At 40.3% G+C, this 26,125-nt stretch overlaps 3 protein-coding genes and 1 pseudogene across 4 annotated transcripts; 2 read left to right on the forward strand and 2 right to left on the reverse strand.

Moving 5' to 3' along the window:
- Window positions 1-457: 457 nt before the first annotated feature.
- LOC146368867 (tripartite motif-containing protein 16-like) lies at window positions 458-2,152 on the forward strand. The gene has a single exon (XM_084911337.1). The coding sequence runs from the start codon at window positions 458-460 to the stop codon at window positions 2,150-2,152; it is 1,695 nt and encodes a 564-aa protein (XP_084767463.1).
- Window positions 2,153-9,503: 7,351 nt separating this feature from the next.
- On the forward strand, window positions 9,504-11,701 carry LOC146368868 (tripartite motif-containing protein 16-like). 2 transcript variants are annotated; one of them, XM_084911351.1, is made up of 2 exons: window positions 9,504-10,398; window positions 11,103-11,174. In XM_084911351.1, exons 1-2 carry the CDS (start codon window positions 9,607-9,609, stop codon window positions 11,157-11,159), a joined length of 849 nt encoding a protein of 282 aa, XP_084767477.1. In that variant the 5' UTR covers window positions 9,504-9,606; the 3' UTR covers window positions 11,160-11,174. The 2 variants fall into 2 exon arrangements, with proteins under 2 accessions (XP_084767477.1, XP_084767476.1); XM_084911350.1 differs by having other exon boundaries at window positions 9,504-11,701.
- Window positions 11,702-12,803: 1,102 nt separating this feature from the next.
- Window positions 12,804-14,861, reverse strand: LOC146368869 (uncharacterized; annotated as a pseudogene).
- Window positions 14,862-15,603: 742 nt separating this feature from the next.
- LOC146368870 (uncharacterized) lies at window positions 15,604-16,569 on the reverse strand. Its single transcript, XM_084911377.1, has one exon. It carries the CDS (start codon window positions 16,439-16,441, stop codon window positions 15,623-15,625), a length of 819 nt encoding a protein of 272 aa, XP_084767503.1. The 5' UTR covers window positions 16,442-16,569; the 3' UTR covers window positions 15,604-15,622.
- Between the last annotated feature and the right edge of the window lie 9,556 nt (window positions 16,570-26,125).

Below are 26,125 nucleotides of genomic sequence, written 5' to 3' on the forward strand. Positions count from 1 at the left end.
TTTATAAAAATATTTTTTTATTTCCCAAATACTGACGCTACAGCAATTATTTTGTTAACATTCCTGACTATATGAGGCAGAGACTAACAAAAGGTGTGCCCTTTACTAAAGCACAGTGTTAACGTGGGAATAAAACAAAAGTAACTTATCACATTAACATTTACATCATTAAAGCATGTAATTAAAGCACACCTCTGTTTGTTGTGAATGAATACATCTCCAGCATCTCAAACAACTGTTGCATCTAAAAAAACCCAAAACAAAACACCCAACCCTGATGATACGTCAGGGGTGGGTGTTTCACCCACGGGGTACATATTTCCTCATTCCTTCACGTTCATGGTTCTTTAAATTTGTGAGTGGGTGTAACCAGCTTGTATGTCTGGAAGCTCAGACAAACTTTTCTAACATTGCAGACAGAGACACATGTTGGCTGTGCATGAAACTCAGAGCTGAAATGGCAGAGCTAGAATTTCAGAACAACGAAACAAAATTATGCTGTTCGATCTGTTTGGATCTACTGAAGGATCCCACAACTATTCCCTGTGGACACAACTACTGCATGAGATGTCTCAAAGCCCACTGGGATGCAGAAGATACAAAGCAAGCTCACAGCTGCCCTCAGTGCAGACAGACTTTCACACCGAGGCCTGTCCTGGTGAAAAACACCATGTTAGCTGAGTTGGTGGAGGAGCTGAAGAGGATTAGGCTTCAAGATGCCCCTGATGATGATCACTGCTATGCTGGACCTGAAGATGTGGCCTGTGATGTCTGCACTGGAAGACAAATGAAAGCCTTCAAGTCCTGTTTAGTCTGTCTGGCATCTTACTGTGAGAAACACCTTCAGACTCATTATGATGCGTCTCCATTAAAGAGACACAAGCTGGTGGAGCCCTCCAAGAAGCTCCAGGAGAACATCTGCTCTCGTCATGATGAGGTGATGAAGATGTTCTGCCGTACTGATCAGCAGAGTATCTGTTATCTCTGCTCTGTGGATGAACATAAAGGCCACGACACAGTCTCAGCTGCAGCAGAAAGGACTGAGAGGCAGAGAGAGCTGGAGGTGAGTCGACAAAACATCCAGCAGAGAATCCAGGACAGAGAGAAAGATGTGAAGCTGCTTCAACAGGAGGTGGAGGCCATCAATCAGTCTGCTGATCAAACAGTGGAGCACAGTGAGAAGATCTTCACTGAGCTGATCCATCTCATCCAGAAAAGAAGCTCTGATGTGAAGCAGCAGATCAGATCCCAGCAGGAAACTGAAGTGAGTCGAGTCAAAGAGCTTCAGGAGAAGCTGGAGCAGGAGATCACTGAGCTGAAGAGGAAAGATGCTGAGCTGAAGCAGCTCTCACACACAGAGGATCACAACCAGTTTCTACACAACTACCCCTCACTGTCAGCACTCAGTGAGTCTACAGACTCATCCAGCATCAATATCCGTCCTCTGAGCTACTTTGAGGATGTGACAGCAGCTGTGTCAGAGGTCAGAGATAAACTACAGGACATTCTGAGAGAGGAATGGACAAACATCTCACTGACAGTCACTGAAGTGGATGTTTTACTGTCAGATCCACCAGCAGAGCCAAAGACCAGAGCTGGATTCTTAAAATATTCATGTGAAATCACACTGGATCCAAACACAGCACACAAACAGCTGTTATTATCAGAGGGGATCAGAAAAGTAACAGCAGTGGAACAACAACAATCTTATTCTGATCATTCAGACAGATTCACTATAATGTGGCAAGTTCTGAGTAGAGAGAGTCTGACTGGACGTTGTTACTGGGACGTGGAGTGGAGAGGGGGAGGAGTTTATGTAGCAGTCGCATACAAGAATATCAGCAGAGCAGGGAGTGGGAATGAATGTAGATTTGGACGTAATGAAAAATCCTGGGCACTAGACTGCTTCAAAAACAGTTATACATTTTGGTACAACAACATCCAAACTCCTGTCTCAGGTCCTCGTTCCTCCAGAGTAGGAGTGTACCTGGATCACAGAGCAGGTATTTTGTCCTTCTACAGCGTCTCTGAAACCATGACTCTCCTCCACAGAGTCCAGACCACATTCACTCAGCCGCTCTATGCTGGACTTTGGCTTCACTGCTTTGGAAACACTGCTAAGTTTTGTAAACTGAAACAGACATGTTTTTGATACAGGAGCTGGCTCACATCTGTACGTTATTATTATTATTTTCTATCTGTAAATTATCACAATCACTGTTGTAGCATTGCTGCACTGTACTAGATGACTTTTATTTATAAAGTATTTTTCCACAAAAAAGTATAAATGTATGTGCTTGTATTTGTATGTATTTAAGTGGAATATATTTATTTGATTTTATTTAGTTATTGTTTTTTTGGTTTTTGTTTTCCAATTCATGGGCTGGGACAGAGACAATACAAGACCTTCCTGTATATATATTTGTAAAGAAATGAATTATTTATATGAATATATACTCATTTTGAATTTTATGCCAGCAACAGGTTTAAATCTTCTTTTAAACATAATATTTAAGAGTTTGCTCTTTAAAAGTGAGGATAGTATTTGTGTCTAAAATATATTTTCTCAGGTGGCTTTATCAAGTCAGTTATGTAACATCTCAGCACTTTGTGTTTGCTTGTTTTTGTTTTTCCCAACAGTGTCAGATGTTTTTGATTGGGTGCCAGGTCTACAGTGAAGACAGACCAGTTTTGCAGTGATGATGTTTTCTGTGACGTTATACTGTAGATGTACTGGAAGGATGTGGTGTGGCATTGTTTTTGAACGATTATAGCCTTCCTAAAAAAACATGAACATTTCCTTCAGAAATATTTTACATTAACCGTTAAACTATTTGCACCTGCGGTCTTTAAAGAGGAGGTGAACTTCGTTATTGTTACTTTTGAAAAACTAACAACAAACAGAAAATCTGTTTGTTACGTTTACCAAGTCAAAATAATCTCATCTCTGCGAATTGTTGCTGTTTTGTTTTTAAATTATACTAAAACAAATGAAACTTAAATAAAAGAAATAATCAGTTTTCTTGAGAGCTTGTAATCCCTTACACACACACACACACACACACACACACACACCTGTTTATTCAAACCTCTGCACTCACTCTCACACTTTCTCCACTTTTCAATATCAAAACATAATTACTCTCAAAACCTAATAACAGGTTGTGTCTCCCATACTAACAAAAACAGCAATCAAGAATTTATTGTTACTGACGATGAGTCTTTTGCATTACCATGGAGGAATTTTGGCTGACTCCTTATTGCAGAATTTATTGAATCAGAATCAAAATCATCTTTATTTGACCAAGTTTGTGCACACAAAAAAGGAATTTGACTCTGGTTCACTTTACTATTCTGCATGTAAAAAATGAACCACAGCAAAGCATCTCAATCTGATTTAAATCCAGACTTTGATTACGCAATTCCACAACCTTTTTATTTCTTTTAGAAACACTGGAGGGTTTTCAAACATGGACAGGATGTTTAAGATCATGCCAAAGTATTTCACTCTCATTTAAGTCCAAACTTTCATTAGGACACTCCAAAGCTTTTATTTTGTAGTTGTTTGTTTTGTAGACTTGTTGATGTGTTTTGGATCATTGTCCTGCTGCATCGCCCAGCTTCAGGGCACAAACTGATGGCCGGACATTCTGATTGGCCCTGAAGCAGTGGGGTGACTCGGACATCTTTGCACTTCAGTCTGCACTGGCAGGCCTCATGCTGGAGCACAGACCTTTCCTCCTCTGGTCTGTAATGTTTCGACTGGTCGCTCATGGCCCGTGGTTCCCGTTTCATGGCGTCTTTGCGTTTTTGCCTCTGTCAAATTGGTCAGCTCCACATTTGTTTGGCCAGGCCTTTGCAAGTCAGTTAGGGAATGGGCTGCATGCGTTCCATGCGCACAAAGGTCCATAAGCACACTGTGCGAGAGGTTTCACAGGTCGCTTAAGGTTGCGCTCCGCGCTTCTTTGACTACTGAAACCAATTGAGTTAAGCTGAGAATAAGTGAGTGAAATGTGACAAGCTCTCATGTCATCCTCTCTCGTCATGTTCTTTCTCTTTCAAGGGTTGGATTATGGGGGTTGGGGGTCAAATTGCATTTTCACATTGGATCATTTTTATCCATAGTGCTAAATGTGTTTCATTGGGCAGTGTTGGGGAGTAATGGAATACATGTACCGGCGTTACGTATTTAAAATGCAAAATATGAGTAATTGTATTCCATTACAGTTCCCATTTAAATAGGTGATATTCAGAATACAGTTACTTTGTTAAAATAAATGGAACACACAGTGGTCATTTCCTGTTTCATATGTTAGGCTATGTCCTCTCAATCCCTTCTCCAATTTTGGTGATTAAATGCAGTCGGGTGCAGCTTTAGCTCAGATAGATGACCGTGCAATCATATGATGTATGGCTGAGGGAGGCTGTCGAGGGTTCATGTCCAACCAGTGGCCCTTTTTTTAAAAAAACTCAATTTCCCTCTGGAATTAATACAGTTTCTTCGATTCTTCGATTGCCAGAAACCTAAACAAAACACACAATAACAGGCTCTAATGTAAGTGTCCTGTTAATGTTGGTGGCATCAATTACACAATGGACCCGGAGCCAGCACAACAGAGCCAGCAGTGCACAGGCAGGAATGCATTTCCGACACCACGTCATAAGAAGAATGGGATGGGCGAAACTTCAGTATCTTTGATGTCTCTGTGATTTTTGTTACTATTTATGAAGGCTACTTGCCACCAAGCTAACATTGTTAGCTGACGTTAGCTGAGATTTCTTCATAAACTGCAGACTGTTAGGCCGTTTCTAAATGCTCAAGTACGTGAGTCCGTACTCGCGTTCTTGCTAGTGCGGACTTCATAAGTTCACATGGGAATCCGGACTTCCCGAGAACAGAACGCAATCGTTCTACAATTGGAAAGGAAGTGTACTTGATGACATCACAGCTCTGGAGTTTTCTTTCCTGACATCCCCTCTTTAACTGTGATTAATATTTGCAATGGAAACGACACATGACATAAAAAATTACACATGATGTATTTGTCGTGGTCCAGAGTCTGTGACTCCGTGTTTATGTTTAAGTTTATTAATATTCTGTGTTTTTTTTATTTTGGGTTGTTTGTGGTTATTCCCAGTGTTTAGTGTTCTCTGTGCTCTCCTGTCCCTCGTTTCAGGTTCCTATGTTCTGTCTCCCCAGTCTGTGTTAAGTTTACATGTCTAGAGTTCGGTGTGTTTCCTGTTTTACTATGAAGGACCGTGTCTGTTGTCAGTGTTTCTAGTTTTGCTTCCCTTGTCTCGTCCTGCCTAATTACCCCAGCTGTGTCTCCCTCCTGTCTCTCATTCCCTGATTGTTCCTGTGTGTATATAAGCCCTGTGTTTTTTGGTGCTTGTTGCTGGTTTGTTTGTGTTGTTTCCCTGAGTCTCCCTGTGTCTCAGTTTCAGGTCTGTTTCTGTTAGTTTTTGCAGTTTAGATCACCTTATGTTCTGCACATGCCTTCACCACTGCTATTTGTACCGTCAACGTCAAAATAACACTCACTCACATCAGAAGCCATGCCTGCATCTTGGGTCCTAATTTCCACACCCCACACGGCCTGCCATCGCAGCCGTGACAGCACGAACCAGCCACTATTGACCCAGTGGCACTTAATCCTTTGGAGGAGCTCTGTGATGACATTAGTTACAATGTGGAGATTCTTGTGAACCTGTGGCTGGATCACCCCCCAGAGGAGCTTCGTCGCACTGTTGAAGCCCAGCGACAGCAACTCTTCTCTTGTCTCCCCTGGCTGCTAAGTTTACTGCCCCCTCTGGCACAGGACTTTCTTCGCCGTGAATTACATCTCCACCCAGCCACAGCTACTTGCCTTCCCTGCCTGGCGGAGAATATTTTGCTCAGCCCTGCGGTCCGACCTTCGGAAAGGAAGCGGCGCTCACGCCGCAGACGCCCCTCACCACAGCTGGACCCCTGTATTTCAGAGCTATGGTGAGTGAAAGACACAATTATTCTGTTTCAGACTTTAGGACTGTTTATTCTGGGGCCGTTTTGTGTGGCAGGTGATAATAATAACGGCAGTCTTCTTTCTTTACCTGTGACTGAAATTACAGAGACCTTTTCCGGGGCCGCATTGAATTCTAAGTACTGTTTCTGACCTGCTGGTTCAATGCATGGAACCAGTTTCACACAAACTGTTTTCGTTGAGCCTGCTCCTCTGCCTTTCAGTGTTCCAGCTTGGTCTGTAGTGTTGCCACCAGCTGCATCAGTTGCCCCTAGCTGCGTCACCTGTTCAGTCTCCTGTCCTGGTTTTTTCATCTAAATGATTTATTATTGAAATAAACATGACATTATTTTTTCAGGTCTGCAGAGTGGGCAATCATAATGAAGCAGTTCATTATAAGCTGCAGATTTAAGCTGCTCTTCATAGTTTTGTCCACCAGATGTCACCAAAGAGGACTGTGATGAAAAGCTTCGAGTAATGAACCATTTTTTCAATGCAAGCTTCAGAAAGCTTCATTTGGACATCAGAGGCCGTCTGATTTTAAACACGTGCCATGGGTTGTTGTCCTGTGGCTTCTTGATGTTTTTTGCTAATAAAAAAAAAAAATCTTATAATCTTATAATCAATCTCATAGGTTGTGAGTATGCTTGTGCTGTGAGGTCCCTGCTTCCACCTGATTAAGTAATTAACCAGCAGTCAGGTACATTTATATCCTCCTGAGAACCAGCCTATTCATTTATGTCCTCAGTACTAAACATTTATTTTTGGTCTATATCTTTTGACTTATTTGAGCTATCCTAATAAGTCCCAATGTACTAAATAGAGGAGATCCTGTCTTTCCATTGATAGCTCATGTGTTTGGGTGGTGTCTTTTAGCTCCAAAGAGGAAGGAAATCACCAAAAACATTCAATGGGAAGATTCATTTTTCCTCGATCATCAGGAAGATATATTATATACTATAACTTCTATATTTGTAAGTATGTGTATCATATTTTAGACCTGGGAGCAGAATTGCTGATGAACTGGTTTTTATTCAGGAACAGGCAGAGCGTCCTCTCTTCCTGGCTCCATGTCTATAATTATGTCACACACTGATTCGCTCTCACAAAATCAACAAAACACAGCACAAATCCCACCAATGGTTCAATTCCTTATAAATCATTGAATCAGGTACTGAAGCAGTGACGTGCTGAATGAAGCTTCAGACGTCATTGATCACGTGACTCTGTTCAGTCAAACCAAGCCTCAGCACAGCGTTTCTGAAGCAGTGTGTTGATTTTTTGACACACGTGCCGGAGCTTCAGCTTCAAACGGGCCGTCACCATCAGAGTTGCTGGAACCATGTCCCACTACTGGCTACTCTGTTTTATTCTGTGTTAAGTTTTTGAATGTGAATTTTCTGTGTTAAGAATAACAAAGAAAATGTAATGAAGTGATTTTAAAGTTTAAAGTTTGTGTTAAATCTTGTAAATCAGAGAGAGAGAGAGAGATGAGGTGTGGGTGGACATCGGATGATCAAATGTCAACAACCTGATTGGCCCAAGTGTGAAGATGTGACGTCCAGTGAGGGAAGGGGGGAGAAAGGGTGAGCAGGTATAAAAGTGAGGTGAAGAAGAGATCCGGGGTTCTTCCCTTTTGTCCTCTGTGAGATGAGCAGGTCAGAAGTTTGGATCTAAGAGGTTCACAGTTAAAATTCCAGCAGAGACGCTAAAAGGAGAACCACAGTCCAACCTGTGAATGTTTTTAACCCTTTGTGAAACAACAAAGGCATAAATATGATCATATAAATATTATCTACTGGGTCAGACTCATAGGATCAGGGATTAGAACTCCTTTTATCAGAGAGATGAAATCTACTTCCTGTACAGGGTTTTTTTGTGGGCCTACCGATCGACAGAAACTAGAGTCAATAAAAAAACTGGACATTGGCTCAATGTGTGTGTGGCACAGGGAAACAAGGACTGAGCGCTGTGTAGTCCCACATAAAGTCAGACACCTGCTCACCCTAGGTGGACCATGGCATGGTCTATATGGAGGATACAGACACTGCTGAAAACATGACTCTGTCTGGTTTAGATGATAAAATGTCTTTACTTTAGGAGGCTGTGGCTCAGAGTACATTCACATAATGCCTTTGAATAAATGTAAAAAGCTTGTTTTTCTCCTGCTTTGATTTCTTTGTCCAGGTAGAAATTCTGCTTTTTGCCTCTAAAATCTGAAACAGTTTGAAACAAAGTTTGGCGCTCTAATCCTCTCTGTGTTTGTCCTTTGGTCAGATGGTGATATTGAATGAAATATTCCAGTATTCAGTAGCTCAGCAGCTTTGTAACATGTGGTTTTGCACACTGTTCAAACCTCAGATGTTTGTGTAAACAAGTGTGGAGGACACAAACTCACGGGGGGAGGAACGACATTTACTGTTGATGTGTCTGACATTTAGTCTCCATGAGTTCTCATAAGACAGTCATTTAGCCTCTGGCTCAATCCATGAATCTGATGTTTGCTGTATAATCTGTGCTGTTAATAGTGTAATGGAACATATAATTTGTAAATATAATTTCATATGTAATTATGATGATCTTTACCCATTAAGATTTTAAATGAACGATAAACAAAGGCCAAGAAAACTGAGTTAAACTCCTGAGTCTACTATATATTTGCACCATGAAGAAATGAATTGTTTGCACCAGTAATAAATAATCAAATATATCAAATTATCATCAATATTTAAATAAATGAACCATCGCACCAAACAAAACAACAATTCAACAGACAGTTCTATAAAACTGTGGATGATTCAAAGTGCTGCTATAACTGCACAACAAAACTGCAGTGAGAAAAGCTTTGGATGCTCAGTTTAGTTATAATGACAGTTAAACAACTAAAATACTCGATTAAGTAGGTGAGAAAAAGTTACATTTACTGGATCAGTTTAAGACCAAAATACATTTGAATGAATTACTGACATGGACACTTTGTGAAAAATTACTAAACAGTTCAGGTTTTTTAAATCCACTGTGACTGTGTACACAGGAAAAACTACAAAATAATGTTTTGTTTGTTTGTTTTTTAAACACTGTGGACCGATCTGCATTTGTTATTGCTAAATTTAAATATTTGTTACTATTTAATGATCATAATCTCATTTGAACATAGGTTTGATTTAGTGGAGTCAGTTGTTCCCATGCATCATTCTGTAAGTGTGAGAATGAACTAAGAGTAGAAAATGTCAAAATATAAAGTGTCATTTATTTTTATTCATCACAGCATCCTAAACTTTGCTGAACTTTTTGAAATATAAAATGAACTCGCTGAGTGTTGACTGTCAAATTTCAAACATCCAAGTAAAGATAAACGATTAAATTTTAACTGGGTCAGACTTGTTACTGCATGATGTAATCACACATACCACACCCTGCATCATGTGATTGGCTCTTGGTCGCTCTGTAAGAATATATCTCCCTTCACAGATGTGTCTGTATCACGATGGGTCTAAAGGTGAACAAGAGCAGAGATCTGTTTCCCTTCAGAGCACAGAGGTTGTTTCTGTTCAGAGGAAGTGAAACTGTCTGACAGTCACTGAGAGACGGTGAAACGGCACAGCACATGAATCAAATGGACCAAACAAAATTCTGCTGTTCAGTCTGTTTGGATCTACTGAAGGATCCGGTGACTATTCCCTGTGGACACAGCTACTGCATGAACTGTATTAAAAGCTTCTGGGATGAAGAGGAAGAGAAGAAAATCTACAGCTGCCCTCAGTGCAGACAGACTTTCACAGCGAGGCCTGTCCTGGTGAAAAACACCATGTTAGCAGATTTAGTGGAGGAGCTGAAGAAGACTGGACTCCAAGCTGCTCCTGCTGATCACTGCTATGCTGGACCTGAAGATGTGGCCTGTGATGTCTGCACTGGAAGACAAATGAAAGCCTTCAAGTCCTGTTTAGTCTGTCTGGCATCTTACTGTGAGAAACACCTTCAGCCTCATTATGATGCGTCTCCATTAAAGAGACACAAGCTGGTGGAGCCCTCCAAGAAGCTCCAGGAGAACATCTGCTCTCGTCATGATGAGGTGATGAAGATGTTCTGCCGTACTGATCAGCAGAGTATCTGTTATCTCTGCCCTGTGGATGAACATAAAGGCCACGACACAGTCTCAGCTGCAGCAGAAAGGACTGAGAGGCAGAGAGAGCTGGAGGTGAGTCGACAAAACATCCAGCAGAGAATCCAGGACAGAGAGAAAGATGTGAAGCTGCTTCAACAGGAGGTGGAGGCCATCAATCAGTCTGCTGATCAAACAGTGGAGCACAGTGAGAAGATCTTCACTGAGCTGATCCATCTCATCCAGAAAAGAAGCTCTGATGTGAAGCAGCAGATCAGATCCCAGCAGGAAACTGAAGTGAGTCGAGTCAAAGAGCTTCAGGAGAAGCTGGAGCAGGAGATCACTGAGCTGAAGAGGAAAGATGCTGAGCTGAAGCAGCTCTCACACACAGAGGATCACATCCAGTTTCTACACAACTACCCCTCACTGTCAGCACTCAGTGAGTCTACAGACTCATCCAGCATCAATATCCGTCCTCTGAGCTACTTTGAGGATGTGACAGCAGCTGTGTCAGAGGTCAGAGATAAACTACAGGACATTCTGAGAGAGGAATGGACAAACATCTCACTGACAGTCACTGAAGTGGATGTTTTACTGTCACGACCAGAGCCAAAGACCAGAGCTGAATTCTTAAAATATTCACGTGAAATCACACTGGATCCAAACACAGCACACAAACAGCTGTTATTATCAGAGGGGAACAGAAAAGCAACAGCAGTGAAACAACAACAATCTTATTCTGATCATCCAGACAGATTCACTGGATGGTTTCAGGTCCTGAGTAGAGAGAGTCTGACTGGACATTGTTACTGGGAGGTGGAGTGGAGAGGGGGAGGAGTTTATGTAGCAGTCGCATACAAGAATATCAGCAGAAAAGGAGAGGGTAATGAATGCTGGTTTGGACATAATGCCAAATCTTGGTCATTAGATTGTAACAACAACAGTTATACATTTCGGTACAACAACATCCAAACTCCTGTCTCAGGTCCTCGTTCCTCCAGAGTAGGAGTGTACCTGGATCACAGAGCAGGTATTTTGTCCTTCTACAGCATCTCTGAAACCATGACTCTCCTCCACAGAGTCCAGACCACATTTACTCAGCCGCTCTATGCTGGACTTTGGCTTCAAAATTATGGAGACACAGCTGAGTTGATTAAAGTGAAATAGACTGAAGTCTTTCATATTGTGGGTTTAAATCTGTATTTTAGTTTCATTTTATTTTCTCTCCATCATTTCTGCACAGAGATCAGCTGTCAGTCAAACATTATGGGTGGTACCTCCACATCTTCTAGTTGTTCTCTTGATGTTTCTGAGTTTTTAAAGGAGATCTTTCCTGTGACTGTTTATGGAGGCTATCACTGCTCATCATCATTTTGATTTACTAAAATATTTCTCCACATGAAAATGTAAACTTCTCTATCCTCTAAATGTTTCTGGAATATTTGTATTGAAAAATGTCAACATTTCTCTTTATGAGTATGGCAGACCATGTGTGTGTGTTTGTGTTTGTTTTTGTCAAAATCATCAAACAAATGAGGAAAAACTGTGATTTTAATGAATGAATTCATATATTGTGTTGATGTTTTATTGTGTGAATAAACTGGAAGGTTTGACTATAAATCAAACTTTGAAGAAAGTCTTTTCTTCTGTCTTCATTCCAGGATCTCACTCAAATCTGATGCAGAAAATATGAAACTAATCTGAGAGAATAACTGAAGCAGTTTTCCTCCTGAAGCATCACAAAGTTCAGAGTTCATGTTTAGAGCAGAAGATTCAGCAGTCGCTCTGTGACCTTTCAACTTTCTTCACTAAAACAGCTTCATTGCAGAGAAACAAGTCACATTTTCTTGATGTTCTTAAGTCCTTTACAATGTTTTTAATGGTCCTTGAATGCAGCATCAGTGTCGCAGGTTTAAAAGGTCACTTTCTGTTGTGTTCAAAGATTTCCTTCAGATATGGTCTTTAATCAGTAAAGCCAGTGATACAGCAGTGTCATTAGCTCTGTTATTGGCACCAGGCTGTGTTTATGTATGTATTTAATTCTGTCTGAGGATGTCTTCAGCATGAAATGATCATTTGCTCAGCTGCTGTGTCTCAAACGACTCCTACAGTCTTTGCTTATGTGACCAACTTTTAAACAACCAAAACAAATTCCCCTTTCCTTGATAAAAGTCAGCTTATCTCGATGCATTTTAGCTTTAAACTGCTTACAATTCTCTAGTAAATGATTGCTGTGTGAACAAAACAAACAACTATGCAGAACAGTGGAATTTGTTCTGCTTCCAGTTGATTGAGTTTCGACTCCTGGAACCGTACTGACATTAGTGGCAAAACTACTTCCCTTTTTTCTTTGCTTGGTGGAACTTGAAACTTTAAAGCTGCTTCCAGATTGTGAGTCTTGGATGTTGCCAAACACTGGATCTTATGCTACTTTCACCTGTTTTATTATGAAGGCAACCAGATCAGTGAACACTGCTCTGTGACCATTTTGTTCCTGCAACATAGGCAACAACTCTCCATTTTTCCCTCAATTTGTATGGAAGTTTCATAACAATCATTCTCATATTTGAGGGCAAATCCAACTCCTTCATATAAACAACTTGCTGTGTTAGATTCGAACATCCTTGAAGAAAAAGAGAGAATGACTGTAGACCTTTCACATCCTCACTTTTAATAGGTGCCCAACTCGCAATCCTCTCCATCTATGCAGAGGCAATTTTATTTCCGTTCCCAAAATGTTCTTCAAGAGGATATTTGTCTGTGGAATAGCCCTGCTCAGGAGGTAAATGCTGACAACTATGCACCAAGTCTTTAGGCTGCCCCCTAGTGAACTGCTCTAAAAAATGCAAACAGTCGCTCCAGTTATCAGTTTTAGCTTCCACTCCATTTTCAAAGGCATTCATAAATGATCTGTACTGTAAAGGGTCTCCATCAAACATAGGGATGTTTCTAGCTGGAAGGACAGAAGATAAGTTTTGTTTTACAAGCAAAGTAGTGATGTCATTTTGTTTTTGCATAATATTGACAATCTCCTTCGTGCAATTCTCAGTCAAAGTAGGAGACTGAGGCTGTGTTTGCTGCGTCACTTGAGCTGAATCATCAACTTTTACCATCACCTCATCCACCTGATGTTGGTTTTGACTTTGTCTAGGTATGATTACTTGTGATTCAGATGCAGAATTTGTACCAGAGTAATCTCTTTCTGCCGGAACAAATGTATCAGCACAAGGATTTAAATTAGGCGCTTCTTGTACGTGCCCTCTTTCAAAATAAGAGTTCATTCCATCAGAACGCTCAGAGCTACAAACTGAGTTTATTTTTAAGACACGAAGCTTTGCCTTAGTTGCTGCCAACTCTGTTTCCAAGGATAATTTCTCCTTTTCTTTTCTCAGTTTTTCCTCTTGCGCTTCAATAGAATGTTTTTCTTTAATGCAGCGAGTCGCTCCATGAGCGCTGCCTTGTCAGCCGCAGCTTTAATGCGTGCGGAAGATGTTGATGAAATTCGACTTTGCTGTGACAATGTTTTCGAAGGTGGCTTTACACTTGAGATATTAGAGACACTGTCTTCAGGATTTATTTCATCCAAACTTTCAACAGCTTGATCATTAAGAGCAGTATTGCTTTGTTCAGTATACGGCTCGCCTGCTTGCTGCAACCAAACCTTTACTTTGTCCATAAAAACAGAGAATGCTGTCACCTTAGACTGAAAATGTGCGCTTTGCCTTTTCACTTCATCTTCTGGCAGTGGCAAACTTAAAAAGGATTCTTGCAAAGCGTTTGCATCTTGATAGCATTTAATAAACTTCCCAAATTCCGAAGACACTTCCTTAACCTTATCATGTGAGGTCATTAAAGCAGAAATTTTCCCCATGTACTTAGATGCTTGCTTACACATTGAACTCCGCTTTTCTTGGCATGTCTTTATATACAAATCCAAACCTTTTGGCGTAAATTTGATGCTTCTTTTCTCTGCTTGCATCTGAGTGTCATCCTCTTGTTTACTCTCTTGTTTACTCTTAATATCCGACATTTTTATTGTCCTCTTGGATTATTTCAAACATTATAAAGATGCACAGCACACTGAGAATCCATAGCATAAAGCGCAAACATGATTGCAGTGAACAAACATTTCCACAGAGGGCGTTGGCATGTTTCAATTAGTGATCCTATTATGCACAAATTTAGTACATCAAAACTCAGTTCATCAGTCTTTGTAGTGAAATAATGTCTTTAAACTCCAATAGCTTCACCGTTTTCCTTTACGGCTTAAACAATATTATCACTCACCAGCTTTGATGAACGAGTGACATGTTGATCCAGGCTTCAACATCAAATCCGTCTGGAGTACTTACAGACGATCCAGTAACTTTTATTCGAGTTCGACGGTGATCCTTGAAATCCATATATCCAACATATCCATTAATGAAGGATTATTCCTTTGTCCACGGGCAGGTTTTTTACTTTTTGTAGTGGCAATTCCTTTTGTTTGACAAACCAAACATCCCACAGTTAAAGGTCCACAAGCCACTGCTGCACTGAGATAATATTTCGTACGCAGGCAAAAGAAGTCCACTGTCCAAACTTTAAAGTTGCGTTTTTATGGTTTATTTTATCCAGTTTGGCAAGCAATAACAAGATCCATTTTTAGTTACTTCCTGCTGCTTCTCCTGCTCTAGTAAAAAACCATAGGCTCACCCCAGTGCATGCTGGTCCTATACCAGTGTCTTTATTTATAGAAACAAAATGGCCCTACAGCTTTTACTGACTAATTTAACAAGGTAACATCAAACAAACAAAACATTGAAAGAAATATTAACCTACAAATAAACTTGTAAATAAACCCCAAAATATAAGTAAACTAACAACAAACTTTAACTAATTTCAAAATAATAAAAAATAAGAACAAATAGCTCCAACAGAAGTTATTGCTGCAGACTGAAGGTTCTGTAAACTACTCAGTCATAGAATGATTACGATATTGAACTAAAACAAATGCCTGAATCCTAAATTATGGATATCCTATTGTGGTGATCTGAAATGTAACACTAAATGTGATTAAAACACTAAAACTCTGGACTCCGGGGCTGAACGACCGCGGGGATCACCAGCCCGAGGAAAACACAAAATACACATGACTCCGTGAGAAAGACAATTCATTCTTGAATGAAGACGTTGATCAGACACATTTAAAATGTAGCCAATTGTGTTTATTATTAAATTATTAAGGAAATAGAAAAGCGGGGGAATAGAAAAGGGGGGAGGGGTGGGGGGTAAAGAAGAGGGTAAAGGAAAGGGATAGAAAGGAGGAAAGAGATAGAGGAGAGAGAACCCCAACTATGCCCTCTGAGCAAGCACTGGGTGCGACAGTGGATAGGAACAACTCCCTTTAAAGGAAGAAACCTATGACAGAACCAGGCTCTAGAGGGGGCAGTCAACTGTCGGGACTGGTTGGGGGGTGAGGGTGAAAGAGAAAGGGGGGGTGGGGGGGAGATGGGACAGGTGTTAGGAGTTAAGGTGAAAATTACGATGCAACGGTGGAGGAGGAAGACGGGGTGACATCAGCAGAAGGAAAAGTAGAAAAAGTAGAAAAAGCAGGAGTGCTCTTTCTCCAGAAGAAGCGGAAGCGTTTTTTCTTCTTTTCCATCATCTTTTCCACGAGCACTTTTTTCTCTAGGATGAGGGTTCGTAACTCATCAATTGTTTGTGTATTTTCCTTCTCGAGTTTCCTGCATGTTGTCTCCACTTCTTCTAATTTGGCTTGTTTTTCTTCGAGCCTTTCTTTCAGTTCTTTACATTTGGCCTCCTGCATAAGCTTTGCCTCGTGCATCTCTGTATAACTGTGTTGTAATTTGTTGTGTGCGTCTTGTAGCTGCTGACTTCTCTCGAGTTCTTGAAGTGTACACTGCAGGTCTTTGCTTGTTTTCTCTAGTTGCTGCTTTAACATCTGCACCTCAGTGTTTTTGCACTTCAAGTTGTTGGAAAGTTTCTCCAGTTCTGTGTTTTTTCTCAGCATGTCACTGAGCTTACTCTGCATCTCTGAGCATTGTTTTTGCACTTTTTTCTTTTCCCCCTCCAGCTCAGTTGTTTTGGAGTTCAGTTTGTTATAACGGTCTTGCAGTTGTTGGTTTTTCCTCTCAAAGTTCTGGAGAATTTGTTTATCTTTTTTCTGCTTTATTTCCCGTTGTTCTTTGTCTTGAAGCAGCTCTTGATATTTGTGCAGCGTTTCATCAAGCTTTACCTGCTGCGCTCCGTATTTTTCCTGCATGCCTCTCTGGTTTATGTCCAGTTTTTCTTTCTCTTCAAGGATTTCTTTATTTTTTTGCAGAGCTTCATCAAGCATTACTTGCAAACCTTGGTTGTGTTTCTTGATGTTCTGAAGCTCACAATCCAGATCTTTCTGTTTCGTGTCATGCTGTTCTTTGTCTTGTAGGAAATCCTTATTTCTTTGCACTGTTTTATCAAGCTTTATTTTCAGCGCGATGTATTTTTCCTCCACGCCTTCAAGCTTGGAGTCCGTTTCTTTCTGTTTAATTTCTAGTTGCTTTTTTTCTTGAAGCAACTCTTTATTTTTGTTCAGTGTTTTTTCAAGCTTTGCCTGAAGTCCTTTGTGCTTTTCCTCCATGCCTTGCAGTTTGCGCTGCTTTATGTCCATTTGTTCTTTTTCTTGGAGGAGTTCTTGATTTTTTTGCAGAGCTTCATCAAGCTTTATTTGCAAGGCTTCCTTGTGTTTCTCGCTGTCCTGAAGCTTGCAATCCATATCTTCCTTTTTCATGGTCTGTTGCGCTTTCTTTTGAAGAAACTCAACCCTTCCTTTCAGCACTTTTTGATTTATCTCAGTGCCTTGGAGTTTTATGACCAGTTGTTTCTTCTCTTGGAGGAGTTCTTGATTTTTTTGCAGAGCTTCATCCAGCTTTACTTGCAGCTCCTGAATCTTTTTTTCCCTCTCTTTCTCGTTTTTCTTCTGTTGGAGGATTTCTTCTGTTGGTTTTTCTTGTACTTTATTAAGCTTCGCTTGGAGCTCAAAGTTCCTCCCCCGCATATCTAGGAGTTCCATTTCTTTCTCCTTTTGAATATCCTCCTTATCAAGAAGCTGTTTGAACAGTCTATCTACTTCGGCGGTCCTTCTCTCACAGTGCTCTCTCAGTTTGATAATCTCCGCTCGTTGTTTAAAAAAACTTTCCCAGATGTAACTGGTGTACTCTGGCTGGGGCGGGTGTCGCGTATTGTGATTGCTCATGAGATTTTGCTCATGCATTTCTTCCGAGCACATCTTCTGCAGTTGAGTATCGTCTTCTCGATTGCAAAGAGGAGCGCTGGGCTTTACGTTTTCTCTTTTTTTCTGTTTTCTTGGAGACATGTTGGAATCTGTTAACAGTGACTCTGAAAAGGATCCAAAAAAAGGCTTCTCTGGCGAACGTTTAAATGCTGCACACATAAATGCTGCGAATAACGGACTGAAAGTTCTTGCGTCTCACCCCTATTTAAGGGTTTTAGGATCAAAGGATCAAAGGATCACAGTGGTGGTAAGATTCTAAATGTGTGTGACATCACGATTCTGTAAGCCAATGAGGTGGTCACATGACATTTGTGAGAGGGCATTCTTTACTTGGACAAATTATCAATAAGCTTTCAATACCAGTAACCATGGTGACAGTATAATTGTTTATTGTGTTGAACAATAAACAATTATATTGACAATTATATGTGTCCAGTATGTTGGCTGATTTTCTTTTACTTTTTGCATATGAAAATAAAAGCTGGGCTGATTTTAACACCATTACAAGAAGTGTTGTTAATTATTCTTTTTGAATCATAATCAGGTTACCACAAATTGTTTTTTAATTTAGTAGAACTTGAAATGTTTGTCAGTGGGTAAACAATTCATAATGCAAAGTCAGAAACATCAAGTTATTCTTAGTACTGCATACTTGCAATACATAAGTTGTCCTAACAGTCATGTAGGGCATCCGTAGTTCAGGGGGTCGGGAAGCTCATCTTGTAACTGGATGTAATATTAGCAGACAGAGGGTTTGATGTTGCAGAATCTTTGGAGTTGTACCATGCTGAATTGAAGAGCCCAACTTTCACCAAAGGAAAGAACTAACTGGCCCCTAGATTGCCCAATCAAATCTCTTAATGCCACCAGCCCTCCCCTACCTTCACTGTGTGCTCAGCTTGTAGAAAAGAGTTGAGTGTGGAAGAAATGGCAAAAATGTGGAGCTGAAAAGCTAAGAGAGAAAAAGAAATTATATATAAACCAACGTGTCAAATTAATGGACATGTTAGTTATTGGAGTTCTGGCTGCATTTTATATATCTATATTGTGTCCTTTTTATAATAAATAATAAAAAACATTATTTATCCTCACTGTATGAACATTGTTGGAGTCCTTGAAGTCTCGTCATGTTGAAGTTACTCATGTGATGTGATGTTGTTATAATGATCCAGCTGGTGTGCAGCCATCATATTAGAGTTCTCTTTCTTCTTCTGATTTTATACAATTTTTCTGTGATGGTGTCACATTTACAGTGGTCGCAACAATTGCACCTATAGGACCCTGAAAAACTGGTGCACAGACTTCAGAGTCTAATAAGTGTCACCACTGTAACCACTGCATAATGCAAACCATGACACGAGTTTAGTCTTGGTGTGAAACTCATTTTGGTTCATAGACACCAATCTGACCTTAAGTGGAACAGACCCATAAAACTAATGCGTAATAAATCTGTTAATAAATAAATCCAAATTCTCCCATCATCATTCTTTGGTAGGAAGTCATAAATAGGAGTTAAATTCAGACTCGCACAGGCTCACCTCTGCACGACTGGCTTCTCCTGTAACCCTGCATGTTTCTAAGGTTTGTTTTCTTTCTTTTTTTGTTGTTGTTCTTGTGCTTTTTGTCCTCGGGTGAGGTTTGAAGTGTCTGTGTGGTGCAGCTGGTCTGGTCTGTCCAGGCTGCACCACACAGACACTTCCAATCACCACACATCAAAGTACAAAGCGTATGACGTCATCACATTCTGTGTTAGGAAGTCATATTTAGGAGTTAAATTCATTGTTCATCATACTCAAGAAATCTTTCTGTTATCTTGATTAACTTATCCCAACATTGTCAATCAGACTAAGTGATCACATGACGCTAGTTATCAACTCTATAAGGTAACCCAGGGTTTCCCATTTTAGCTACTAGCCTGTTTACATGAAAGGGGTGGCGTTGGGGGCATCTGACCAATCACATACAGAGCAGCAGAACAGCTGACTTTACAAAGAAAGATAAAACTATAAACATGAAAAGGTTAAACACTTGTATTAATAAAGTTCAAATAGGAACTAAAAGTTCTTTTGCTGAGCTCTGTTGATGTTTACCAGTCTGGGAGAAAATACAAGCATAAATACAAAAATGGCCGTGGATATACTGGGAAAAGCATGTCGAATGATGAGCAGTGATACAGGAGACCAAGAGGAATTGCTCAGATAAGATTAAATGCTTTCATGGACGAGGACATGCTAGGGACAAGCGTTGCAGACAAAAGAAAAAAACGAGATTAATGTTTATAGAGGAATTCAAAATGTTGTGAAATTGTTCTGCAGACAAATGGGAAAAGTCAAAGAATGAAGTTGAATTTAAGAATCTAAACTGATTAGACTACTGATGCTCATCAATGGAAAGATCCTCCCACTATCCATGGCACAGCAGTCCAAAGGGATCTTTCAGGTACTTGTTGTAAAGCAGTTTTCCAGAGAACTGATTGGTAGCTAAGTGGTGATTTCATACTTGTTGATCCGTAATCTCAAACACAACCTGCTCTGAAGCAGGTTTGCTCTACAGTTTAAGTCACTATGGTGATATACTCCAGTAAGAAGTGAGCTACCTTCATAGTACCTCTGTACTCATACCTGTGTGTTTCTTTGGCATTGCTTGTAGATATGTTTTAAAATGCAGCTGCAGTGCATTTTAAAACCTTAAGGAAGCTGTTATTGATATGGTGTAGATTAGCCAACAGATTTCTTTTTTTTTTTACCTGATGGACACAATGCAGTGTAGTAGCCCTGCCCCTCGTTATGGTTTGTTCTTCATCATTCACTCACTGTGCGTCGACATGCTGGATGTCTCCACAAACAGTTCTCTGCATGCAGAGGCAGTTTTTCTTCATTTGGAGCTTTGTGGGAGCTGAGTTCTGTTTACAGAGATGTTAATGGTCCTGTATGTGACCTGTCAGATTTTATTTATTAAACAGACCACCTTGCAGTGTAGCTTCCACGTTAGCTGAGGTTTGTTTTATTATTTGTTTTTGCTTGTTTTTTATTATTCTTGCTGATGATTTGTATTATCTAAATGTAAGGTTCATTCATATCAGTTTGCTTATTTAATTTAAATACATTTTTTTTTTTTTTGCCTTTATCTTTGTCTCCATAACTGATAGTCTCTTATATCAGATTCTGCTCATAAGGTTACTTTAACATTTGAGGCCACGTTATGATTGGTTTAGGTGGCAGCACAAGCAGCTTCACTTGCATAAAATATATATATTTTTTAAATAACATCTGAAGTAATTTAATGAGGAATGAGTCATCCAGTTCAGCTCTGGTATTATGATAATATAATATGTGCTTCAGTCTTAAACAAGCACAGAATTTAATGAGCTGCTTCTTCCCGACTCCCTGATTTCTGCACAGCTGGATTATTGTACCAAAGAAACTGTTTCTGTAATATTTCTGTGAAATATAGTAATCCACTAAAACCCAGTGAGTGTTGGTTAGCTAAGATTTGTTTTTGTTCTTGATGGAATCGAAACACTCAGAAACGTCGTTAATATTCGCTTGTCCTGCTGCAGACTTTTCTATCCAATCTAACAGTGAGAGCGAGCATGTGGTGCCCCACCCACTGGCTACAGGCCACATATTTCTGCAGATAAAGGCACCACCGTATTTGCCTTTATTCCGATGAAATGTCCTCTAAAGGACGCCCACACAATTGATGAGAAGTCAGAGACCAGATGCCGATATTGTAATTCCATTAGAAAAAAGGCTGCACTTAAGTAGGGAAGATATGTGTAGGGTTTTTAAGGCCATTGCAGTCCCAAATGGAGGCAGATGGGGTATGTGAAGTTCAATATCTGTGGGCTGAGCACCCTGATACCACAACTCAAGATTTCTGTTTCTGCGTTATCAAAGGTAGCCGGTCAGAATATTCTGGATAATCCTTCATAATTGATCAGAATTTGCCAAATAGACTTAACATGGTGTTAAGTCTGTCACATCATTTATGAAAGTCAAAGGTTAAAGTGTGATTTTCATCAAGAAGAACTTGAAAAGAGAAACTACATGACTATGACTTGACATTAGGCACAGACAGGAATGCTCAAGCGGTATTAGCTGTTTGAAGGTACATTAGGAAAATGTTGAACGTAATGCACAACAAGCACCTTATTTCCTCCACAGAAGGTTGATAATTAACCTTTAACCTCCGTCACTGTGATGTGTGAATACTTCTGCTACTTTACGAACTATTGTAATCATAAAACACTTTTAAAATCTGTATACTCCAATGATTTAAAAACAATAATACAGCAAACATTTAAAACAAATCTCATGACCAAGGGCGCTGCTGGCTTCAGGACCATGCAATAATCCATGTGTGGTTTGTATTTGTATTATAATACAGTCTGTGAGAAAGCCTTTTTTTTTATATTATTGAGAATATTGATCAACTAATTGTGATGGTGATGTGCTCATCCGTCTTTTATCAGTCACTGCATTTTAACACAGTTTGCTCACCGTACATTCCAGTTTCTGGTCGCTGAAACCAGTCAGACCTGAGCTCCTGGGGGCCTCCCTCAGGTGAATGTTGTTTTTTAAACTTCGTACCGCTTACGAAACTTCCCCAGCAGAACAATTGGTTTCAGGTTTATTCCTGTAAAGAGTTTGTACATGATAGATAGTTGTTTTTTTAAAAATATAGAATAGAATAGAATAGAATGCCTTTATTGTCACTATACAGTTGTACAATGACATACAGAGCATCTCCTACTCAGTGTAAACATGCTGGGGGGGGTACAGTTCTGCAGCGCTATGTACATATGGACAGTATTAACATAGGGAAAAACATATATATATATAAAATGTACAATATACAAGCCGTAAGTAATATGTAATAAATAGTGTTATGTATATACAGTTGAGTTATTGCACATAGAATTGGTATTAGATTAGATTAGATTAGATTAGATTAGATGAAACTTTATTAATCCCTTGGGTGGGTTCCTCCGGGAAATTCAGTTTCCAGTAGCAAAGCACTGAAAGAAGTTGCATGTTACAGATACATTAAGGGGAATGAGAGTAAGGATATAACCATAAATACACCATATATACACATATACACATACAGGGAGTGCAGAATTATTAGGCAAGTTGTATTTTTGAGGAATAATTTTATTATTGAACAACAACCATGTTCTCAATGAACCCAAAAAACTCATTAATATCAAAGCTGAATGTTTTTGGAAGTAGTTTTTAGTTTGTTTTTAGTTTTAGCTATTTTAGGGGGATATCTGTGTGTGCAGGTGACTATTACTGTGTATAATTATTAGGCAACTTAACAAAAAACAAATATATACCCATTTCAATTATTTATTTTCACCAGTGAAACCAATATAACATCTCCACATTCACAAATATACATTTCTAGCCACCTTTCTTTGCAAGGACACTCAAAAGCCTGCCATCCATGGATTCTGTCAGTGTTTTGATCTGTTCACCATCAACATTGCGTGCAGCAGCAACCACAGCCTCCCAGACACCGTTCAGAGAGGTGTACTGTTTTCCCTCCTTGTAAATCTCACATTTGATGATGGACCACAGGTTCTCAATGGGGTTCAGATCAGGTGAACAAGGTGGCCATGTCATTAGTTTTTCTTCTTTTATACCCTTTCTTGCCAGCCACGCTGTGGAGTACTTGGACGCGTGTGATGGAGCATTGTCCTGCATGAAAATCATGTTTTTCTTGAAGGATGCAGACTTCTTCCTGTACCACTGCTTGAAGAAGGTGTCTTCCAGAAACTGGCAGTAGGACTGGGAGTTGAGCTTGACTCCATCCTCAACCCGAAAAGGCCCCACAAGCTCATCTTTGATGATACCAGCCCAAACCAGTACTCCACCTCCACCTTGCTGGCGTCTGAGTCGGACTGGAGCTCTCTGCCTTTACCAATCCAGCCACGGGCCCATCCATCTGGCCCATCAAGACTCACTCTCATTTCATCAGTCCATAAAACCTTAGAAAAATCAGTCTTGAGATATTTCTTGGCCCAGTCTTGACGTTTCAGCTTGTGTGTCTTGTTCAGTGGTGGTCGAAGCGGGTGAATAAAGTCACCCAGTAGCTAGCTGTGCCATTACCCAGCATACACCACTCCCTCCATAAATGCAATAAACGATACAAAAGTATCGTTCTACCTGTTTTTCAGGTAGTTGTTTACATTATATAATTTATTGTGTTCTGTATACGTCACTACAATGTGATTTGGAAAATGTCTAAATATACCGACAACAGGCACTTCCGCGGCAATCTCTTCAATCGGAGGACCCTTCACGTCAATTCCCGACGCGAGGGGGGTACCCTGCGCGTCCATAAGTGAAGCAGAGGGAGCCTGGCCATGCGTCACACGTTTGACGAGTTGGGAGTGAGAACGTGTTGGACTGGACTTGTTACTGGGAGGTGGAGTGGAGAGGGGAAGGAGTTGATGTAGCAGTCGCATACAAGAATATCAGCAGAAAAGGAGGGGGTAATGAATGCTGGTTTGGACATAATGCCAAATCTTGGTCATTAGATTGTAACAACAACAGTTATACATTTCGGTACAACAACATTGAAACTCCTGTCTCAGGTCCTCGTTCCTCCAGAGTAGGAGTGTACCTGGATCACAGAGCAGGTATTTTGTCCTTCTACAGCGTCTCTGAAACCATGACTCTCCTCCACAGAGTCCAGACCACATTCACTCAGCCGCTCTATGCTGGACTTTGGCTTCAAAATTATGGAGCCACAGCTGAGTTGATTAAAGTGAAATAGACTGAAGTCTTTCATATTGTGGGTTTAAATCTGTATTTTAGTTTCATTTTATTTTCTCTCCATCATTTCTGCACAGAGATCAGCTGTCAGTCAAACATTATGGGTGGTACCTCCACATCTTCTAGTTGTTCTCTTGATGTTTCTGAGTTTTTAAAGGAGATCTTTCCTGTGACTGTTTATGGAGGCTATCACTGCTCATCATCATTTTGATTTACTAAAATATTTCTCCACATGAAAATGTAAACTTCTCTATCCTCTAAATGTTTCTGGAATATTTGTATTGAAAAATGTCGACATTTCTCTTTATGAGTATGGCAGACCATGTGTGTGTGTGTTTGCGTTTGTTTTTGTCAAAATCATCAAACAAATGAGGAAAAACTGTGATTTGAATGAATGAATTCATATATTGTGTTGATGTTTTATTGTGTGAATAAACTGGAAGGTTTGACTATAAATCAAACTTTGAACAAAGTCTTTTCTTCTGTCTTCATTCCAGGATCTCACTCAAATCTGATGCAGAAAATATGAAACTAATCTGAGAGAATAACTGAAGCAGTTTTCCTCCTGAAGCATCACAAAGTTCAGAGTTCATGTTTAGAGCAGAAGATTCAGCAGTCGCTCTGTGACCTTTCAACTTTCTTCACTAAAACAGCTTCATTACAGAGAAACAAGTCACATTTTCTTGATGTTATAAGTCCTTTCAGATGTTTGTAATGGTCCTTGAATGCAGCATCAGTGTTACAGGTTGTGACTCCTGTGAACAAACTGACACAGTGTGATATTACACATATTTAAATCTGTCTTTACTGATGATGTTGAAGCTGCTGAAGGCTCAGTGAAGTTTTGTCTTCCTGCAGGTTAACAAGTGAAATCTGAAAGTGATGCACAACACAAGAGGGCACCTTCATCCTGCTAACAGGGATGTAGAGGAGGTTAAAGCACCTCAGCTCAGTTTGTCCACATGTTTTACATTCTGCCATGTTTTTAGGCTGAATAAAGCCTTTATCATAAAGTGCATTGTGTCATAGATCATTTTTACAAAGAACTGTGTCCTTCTTTGAGTTTTATAATTTTAGAAACACTTTGCATAATATTGTATTAAAATGACTTTTTCTGTATTAAACTGTTTCTCTGTTTAGTTACAGGCCATTCATTCATTAGAAACACATAAAAATGCACATTTAGTTTAGCTGATAATTTACACGACAACCTCAGTTTTGTGTACAAATATGACAAACATGACGTTTGCAGATTTCTTCAATCAGCTGAAGAAGACTGGACTCCAAACTGCTCCTGCTGTAAAACTGATATCACTCCTCCCTATTCCCGCTCTACCACACCCACCCACACACGCAGGGCTTGGGGTGCAGGTATGTCACCAGGGTGCAGGGGAGGCACTCCCCCTCTGTCCCCTTCTGGCCGCCTGTGCCTCAATTTTATTCTGCAACCTAGACATCCACATTACTCACACTCTCACATAACACATACATATAGGGCCTTGGGGGTGGGCACGTTTTACAGCATCCAGAGGATGGTCGTTGTACTCCAACCCACCTCTGGCGCTGGTGCCCTACCCTCAATTTTAAATGCATTTAGACACTGAGGGTTTTCGGGAGGAGCCGTGCTGCTCTCTGAGAGGAAGCTAGTACCATGCTCTCCTGAGTTTTAAATGCACTTTAGAACAGCACACAACAACATTACATATGAGCGGGCGTAGGGAGGTTTGAGGTCTTCACTCACCCCGGTTCTGTTAGCCGTCAGGGCTGGGGGGCTGGGAGGAGGTGCTGGCCGTCAGACTGGGGTCTGGGATGCGGGGCCTCCCTGCTACTGCAGATAAGGAGGTGGTCCGCTTGCCTCCACCCCAGAGAGAAGGGTTACATCTCCTGGGTCTAGGTGCGGCTTGCCCCTCTGGGGGCGGGGGTACCTGGACCTGGGATATAGAGTATGTTTGGGGAGTGCGAC

The sequence above is a fragment of the Perissodus microlepis genome, chromosome 18, assembly GCF_051167445.1.
Source record: "Perissodus microlepis isolate ML-2025 ecotype Zambia chromosome 18, ASM5116744v1, whole genome shotgun sequence".
Lineage (NCBI taxonomy): Eukaryota > Metazoa > Chordata > Actinopteri > Cichliformes > Cichlidae > Perissodus > Perissodus microlepis.

Bases quoted from the DNA above. Each gene is read 5' to 3' on its own strand.
- LOC146368867 (XM_084911337.1), top strand. From the start codon at position 458: ATGGCAGAGCTAGAATTTCAGAACAACGAAACAAAATTATGCTGTTCG.
- LOC146368868 (XM_084911350.1), top strand. From the start codon at position 9,607: ATGAATCAAATGGACCAAACAAAATTCTGCTGTTCAGTCTGTTTGGAT.
- LOC146368870 (XM_084911377.1), bottom strand. From the start codon at position 16,441: ATGCTTGATGAAGCTCTGCAAAAAAATAAAGAAATCCTTGAAGAGAAA.